This window comes from Protopterus annectens, chromosome 2.part0 (assembly GCF_019279795.1).
Source record: "Protopterus annectens isolate FY-2018-M chromosome 2.part0, PAN1.0, whole genome shotgun sequence".
Taxonomy (NCBI): domain Eukaryota; kingdom Metazoa; phylum Chordata; order Ceratodontiformes; family Protopteridae; genus Protopterus; species Protopterus annectens.
In genome coordinates, this window is record NC_056728.1 from 909,382,379 (window position 1) to 909,389,878 (window position 7,500).

The 7,500-nt window shown below is 37.4% G+C and overlaps 1 protein-coding gene across 1 annotated transcript in view; it reads right to left on the reverse strand.

The window, feature by feature from the left end:
- Positions 1-7,500, reverse strand: part of LOC122792789 (anthrax toxin receptor 2-like) — a 465,974-nt gene that overhangs the window by 409,400 nt on the left and 49,074 nt on the right. Inside the window, exon 3 of the mRNA XM_044060359.1 lies at positions 1,828-1,899. Within this exon, the coding sequence (XP_043916294.1) occupies positions 1,828-1,899 (72 nt within the window). The remainder of the gene's footprint in view (positions 1-1,827; positions 1,900-7,500) is intronic.

Genomic DNA, 7,500 nt, shown 5'->3' on the forward strand with positions numbered 1-7,500 from the left:
CCAATGATGAACTTTATCATTTGCAACCTACCTAGCAGTCAACATCCTGTTAAATATCTCTTCAACCCCTTCACTGTTATAGTTAACTTTGTGGCCTTGGGGGCCGTCAGACAGGACATGCATGTAGGATATTCTGAGTCAGCCTCCAGCAGGGTTGTGGCAGACAGAATAGACCTAGAGGTCAGACAGTCTGGGGGATTTTCAATTACCTCAGTGTGTATCATCGTCCTTGAGATTCGTGGCTTTCTTTCTTCTTTGGCTGTGAAAGGACATCTGAGGCAGGAACTTCAGTGAGCATGGTATCTTGTGCTGCAGCCTTCAGTCATTTGTTCTCCACATAAATATTTAGAGAGGAAAGATGAAGCTGAAAGGTTTTTGGAATGAAACCTGAGATGGTACAATCCCTAGCATTATGCTCAGGCCCCAAGCAAAAAAGATACTATGAATTTCTATATTTGTAGGGAATTTGCCTACTACAGAAGGACTTCCCCCTCCTTGAGGACATGAGCAGTGTCAGTGGTGTAACAAGAAGCACACTTGTATTTGTTGTTGAAAGACCAGAAGGCTATGGGTTCTATTCCTACTCCAGGCGATTTAATTACTGACACTACATCAGCACTTGGGGGAGGGGGATGATGCTGCACTCTTGAATATGTCAGTTGAGATGCCAAACCAAAGTTCAATCTTTTTGAGCTGTTGCCAACTAAGATGGATGTAAAAGATCTCATGGCACCTATAAAAAAAAAGAGTAGGGGAAGTTCCCTGAAAAGAGGCCTCTAGCCTAGTGGGACTAACCTAGTCAGCAAATAAATAAATAAATAAAATAAAATTAACACAATTCCAGTATAAAAAAATAGAAAATGAGGACGAGTCTCCAACAGAGTAGTAAGCTTTTATTAACAGAATCACTCTGGATGATTTTCAACAGTTGACAGATCAAGGAAACAATGTCATCTTGCTTCCTGGACTGGTGGCAAGAAAGGTCAGAGGATTTTTGACACTTGCACTTCCCTTGTGGACCAGCACACATCCCTCATGCATAAACTTAAGGCCAGACATACAATATGTCAGGAAAGAGTGCCTGAGATTTGGCATAATGGCTACATGTATGGTATCCTTGTCAGGCAACATCCCAATGGTCAGCATTTCTGCAATAGTGATCTAATGATGAACATCTATATGCAAGGTTTTAAACAATGCATTAATGAAGTGTTTCAAATTTAAATATGAAGCTTAGTAATGAAACAAACTGGCCACTTTTTTTCATCATACTTCTGCTTATTATTTAATTGTGGCATATAATTTTTATGCCACCTTTTATTCATTTCTGGATACCTCTTCACATTTACTCAGTGTTGCAAGGAAGTAACCTGCCCTGATACTCAACAAGTGTTTGACAAAAAAAATCTGGACTGGATTCTAGTCCACTGCAGGAGGCAAACACAGGCACAGGGCATTTATAGGCAATTCAGAAACTCACTATTTTAACTATTAATATGACGTGGAAAAAAAAAAAAGCAAAGCACCTTGCAAAACCTACAGAGACATGGGAGGATATACAGCTCTACCACAAAGTCATCCCAACTAGAAGCAAAGCCACAAACAGCAATGATAATCTCTCTACTATATGAACTTCCTAAATGCTACTTACCTGTGTATTTCAACCCTCTTACAGTCTGATATGACCTAATAACTTCAGGTGATAAAATAATCAATTCTGTGAACAGAAATGAATCTAACATGTATTTTACATGCATGCAGCTGTGTTTTAAATTGTGACACATCAAGAAAGGAAATGTGTGCCAAAAAACAAAAACAACTACAAACCTGTCTCCTGTTAGTTTCATCACAATGTCAGCCTTTGAGCTAAATACAATGAAGGACAATCTCATTAATGGGCTGAAAACAAAAAAAAAAAACAGAAGAAATCATTATGGAAAGAAATAAAAAACTGCATCAGAATTTACATCAATAATCCAGATAACAGTACACTGATAAATGCTAACTAATGCTGAGGCTTTCCTGACAAATCTGCCATCCTTTAAACTACGTAAAGCATGCCTTTATTTTAATTCAGTTAACTACAAGAGACTCGGGAGATGCAACAGGACAGTCTGGGAGAATGGGTTTAGTTAAAGAATTTGCTTATTGTCAGACAGTATGCATGCTGATGGACTCAAGCCAAAGACTACAGGATGAAATTAATTATTTATGACGCATATGCATTTGCCTAAAAGAAGACAGTCAACTGCATCTTCTAAAAGCATGACAAACTCTTCTGGTTTCATCATGAAATACAACTCCCTCTGCTCATCACCACTACAGGAAAAAGAACTTAAACGACATGGAGCAATCAGGCACTTATAAGCACATCCTGCTTAACGCTCACCATACATTTCACAACTACTTTCCAACTTTATATCTGTAGTAAGACTATTCTAACAAATAATGATTGCTGCCTTCATTACACCCTATTTTAATGGGAGTGAGGAAGGGAAAACACACTTGGCGTCCTTTGCAACAGTCATTTTTTTAGAATATGGGTGGGAACCAGGAGGCAGACTATCTGAAATCATCAGCACTCAGAGGCAAATCATCCTGGTCTTAGATGAGAAAACAAGTGTGATTTTTCAAAAGTGCTGTGTATACAGCACACACACAAAATTTTTGTGTGTGTGTGTGTGTGTGTGTGTGTGTGTGTGTGTGTGTGTGTGTGTGTGTGTGTGTGTGTGTATGTGTGTGTGTGTGTGTGTTTATCTATGTATTACCCATACTAACTTCTATTACTTTGGTAGTTGTCATTGTTATCATATCCCCATCCTAGGCTTACAGTCTTTCTGGAGTGGCTGAAGCCCTTTGCCACCACTTTATAAACAAAGCAAGTCAGGAAGAGTCTTATCAAGTAGTTGCATAATGTGAGCAATGACAGGCATTACATATATCTCAAATCAGTGGAAAGCAATAGCCCAGATATCATACTTCTTTGCCAGCTGTCAGTATTTTAGCACGTATGTAGCAAAGTGATGAAATCCTTCAACATCACGCATCTCTCACATGCTTGGCTTTCATTAATGTACAATAGAAAACCTATCATCAGAAGCCAGCATCTTTAAACAACCCTTGGTAACTATCACTGCTTAGTCTGTAAAGAAGGATCTCTCAAAGACATTCAGACTTCATTCTAATCCTCAGAACAGTTATGTACATTTGCAAATCTGTGTTGATATCTGTCACACTGCCAGCCTAGCTATCTGGAATTTTGTACATAATTCTAAGCCATTTATGAATATTGATATGATTGATACAAAAGTATGTGTTGTACAGGGTTTCACAGTAATCAGCTTCAAAAATCTAACCACAGTATGCCCTGCTGACTTAGAAAAGAAATGTATAGAAACTACTGTAATTGAGAAACTAGAACATACAAAGTTAACTTGCAAAACTCCAAGAAAATAAGTTGAAATTAAATTGTTTTATGATTGTGCTATAAACGTTCTCTCTGAGTTTCAGTGTAGTAGACACAATGTCTAGAGCTAGACATTTTTTGCATTGTCTTGAAGGAAATGTAATTGCTAGGCTTGAGATGTGGACGTGTTTTATTGCTTTATGGCTTCCTAGCAGCTGCAAAGATCTGAGAGATGTATTTTTTGCACAGAGATGTTAAATTCTATTCATTTCTGATAAAGGGGGGTGGTGGTTAGCCTGGTAACTAAAGTTAGGTGACAAAAAGTGATGTCATCCAAGCTAACCCAGCAGTAATATTTGATATTAGTTTAAAAACTCTCTCAGCCAGACAGAGTCTGGGCATTTTGTATTTTGTCTTGGACCTAACAAGAACATCCACTCATCACCACCTTATGAACCTGCCTTGCTCTGTAAGTAAGTTTTTAGGGCATAGTAACTATTTTTAGATTCAGACAGGAATATAGTAAAGATTAGTTTAGATGTTCTCTTTACTTATATGAAACTGTCCTGCAATGTTGCTTTAAATATTTCCTGTGGTTTTGAACTCTGAAGTAACTGCTTGTGTACTGAGTATTGTTCTTTTATTATTTATTATTAAATACTGAGTATTGTCTTGTTCTTTTATTATTTATTATTAAATATATTTAAGCCTATCTTTGTGGCTGATATTTGTGAGACATTTAAGCTCTCAGAGTACTTGCATATCTATTTGGTGACACTGTACAGGCCACACCTACAGCCTTGCTTGTTCAGACCACTATTTGGATAATAGTAACATTACACAGTAGAATTGGAAACCCTTTGTTAAGGGCCTTAAAAGTAGATGATAAGGGGTTCTGGTAGGAGTGGTAACTACCTTATAGTCTGGACAGAAAGGGGCATATCTAGTAAACCTGTGCCAGCTTTTCCCAGGTGTGTGTGTGTGTGTGTGTGTGTGTGTGTGTGTGTGTGTGTGTGTGTGTGTGTGTGTGTGTCTTTGTATATAAAACAAATCTCCAAGAGTGTGTGTGTCAGCTACTTGGGCAGGAACACGAAGCACTGGTTGGATGGACAGAGTGTTAGAGGACTTGGCTTGGAACCCTTGCTAAGGTCTCAACTTTATAGATGTGCCAGTGGGGTGTCTTACTGGGGATCTGGAGATGGAGGGAGAAACCAGCTCCAGACTGACTGTGGTCTCTGTGTGCTCTTAAGGGAAATTGCACTTTGCTGTGTGTGTACTTGTCATCCTCCCATTGTGTATGTCCCCCACTGTTGCGAGTGGTGAGGACTAAGGCTCCTCAATTACTGTGCCAGTGTTAGGGCATCACAATATCATGCAATGTATCCATACTCAGCTTGGCTTTGTTTCTTTGACATTTTAGAAGCATATATTTCCTTGTCTGTCCATATACGCTCATAAACACACACACATATGTATGTGTGTGTGTGTTTGTGTGTATGTATATATTTTTTATATATATATATATATATATATATATATATATATATATATATATATATATATATTTATATATCTATGGATCTAGTTTGGAAGCTCAAACTTTCAAAACTTCAAACTTCATATGGTCGAGACCACAACATCGAAGTTTTGAAAGTTCGAAACTTCAATAAAAAAAAAATAAAAACAAAATTTTTTTGCATATATGCAAGGGGGCTTGCCCCCCCTGCACCCCCACACCCCCTGCTAATAAAATACACCAACTCTGAGATCGCACTACAGTGAAAAGAATGGTAAATATCCCATTCTGCGCTGTACAGTGATCTCCATTTAAACCTTTCAAAGTTTCAGAATTTCACTCTTATGGTCTCGACCATATGAATTTTGAAGCTTTGAAACTTCGAGCTTCCAAAGTAGGCTATATATATATATATATATATATATATATATATATATATATATATATATATATATATAATTTATTTATTGACCGGGAAGGTCCACTGGGCCAATGACCCATTTTCAGTGCAGGCCCAGGGAGAAAAGCTCCATACAATCACAGTAATTTTTACATAACATCAGCTTAACTTTGAAAGTTAAGAAAGTTTTTACACAGTACAAATTGAAGTAGATATACAAGACAAATACATATTATAGAGGTATGCAATACAAGAAAATAAGCACAGTAATTCTGTTTGTATATTCTCATAAGTAAGAATACTGTTTAATCAATTCTGTTTATTCAGCCACAGAAATAAAGAAAGCAAGAGAGATTGGATACGAAGACAGACAGTGTAAATTGCAACTATATTAAGTTAGTAAAAGTATTTGTAGTATATAGTGGCCAAAACATTTAAGGTGGTTTAATCATATGACTACAAGAACAGACAAAGTTATTGAGATAGTGTTCTTTTAGTGCAAATTTAAATGTTTTTAAAAAGTCTGCTTGAGTAAGAGAGAGAGGGGGAGTGCATTCCAAAGTTTGGCAATGGCATGGGAATAGAGACATTGTCCAGCTCTTTTGTTGGGTTTAGTTATGGTTAAGAGTTCTTTGTTAGACGACCTAAGATGCTGAGTAGGGGTGTGTGTTTGTATTATAGTTTGAAGGGATGGGCAGAAGTTTGAATTATTTAGTAGTTTGTGGGGGAGAGTAAGTTGGGAGTAATGTAGGTAATGAGGGAACTCAAACCAGTTTATAGATTTAATGGCCAGGCAATGATGTGTGCGAGTTGGCATGTTGGAGACAAACTTGGCTATTTTATAGTAGCATGACTGCAGTTTATTCGGGAGAGATGTGTGTAGGCAGTGAAAATGGGGCAACCATAGAGGAGGGAGGGTAGAAGTAGACTATTAGCTAGTTTCATCTTGGTAGACTTGTCCAAATAGAGTTTATGCCTATAGAGTTTGCCAAGCTTAAAATGGGTCTTTTTGATTGAGTTGAGTATATGATTCTTAAAGGATAGTTTGTCATCAGTTGTGATGCAAGTAGTTTGGCTGTTTTTACAATTTCAATTTCTTTATTGTTTTGAGAGAATATTTTAAAGTCTAGAGTCAGAGGTTTGGTTGTGAAAAGTAAAAGTTTTGATTTTTTGGGTTTAAGTAGCAGTTGAGCTTCGTTAATCCAGGATTTGATGTAACTGTATATTGTGTTAACTTTAGGAGATCTGAGATGTTGTTAGAGGATGTAATTATTGTCGAATCATCTGCATATTGAATGAGTGTACTTTGCAGGGATGCTTTACGGAGATTATTAATAAATATATTAAAAAGCAAGGGCCCAAGAACAGACCTTTCGGGAATGCCTGTGTTGTTGAGTAGGTAATCAGATTGCTTACTTTGCCATCTAACAGATTGTTTTCTGTTGTGTAGATAGTTATGGAACCAGGATAGCGTGTGTGGGGAGCAGTTTACGGTCTCAAGTTGTAAAAGTAATTTTGAGTGGGACACTGTATCAAAAGCTTTTGATAAGTCTAGCAGGATCACTGATGTTAGTAGGCCTGCACCAAGAGCCTTGTACATAGTGTTGGTAAATAACAGTAAGCTGTTGTTGTGCTGTGTCCTGGCTGAAAACCATGTTGAGTGGGTGCGAGTAGGTTATTGTCTGTGAGATGTTTTAGCAATTGAGAAGGAATACACTTTTCTAAAATTTTAGATAGAGGTGAAAGTATGGAAATGGGCCGATAGTTAGATAGAACACTGGTGTTATCGCCTTTATGAAGGGGAGTAATAATTGAGTTTTTCCATAGCTGTGGGACATATGATTCAGAGATTGATAGGTTAATGAGAATGCTAATTGGAAGTGCTATAGAGTTTGCTGCAAGTTTTAGGTATTCAGCTGGAAGGCCATCGGAAGAAAGGGAGCATGGTTTTAGTTTTGAGAGCAGTTTACGAACTAGAGAGGTGGGTACTGGCTGTAATGTAAATAGAGGAGTGGATGGGTTTTTGTTGGAATTGCAATTGATGTGGGGGGAGTGGTTAGAGAGTGTATTGTCATTTATGTTGCCGATTATACTTTTGTTAGTTTGTACAGAGAAATCATTAAGTTTTTGGACAGTATCAATAAAAAGAATTGAAGACTTGGGCAATTTCTTGAGGGT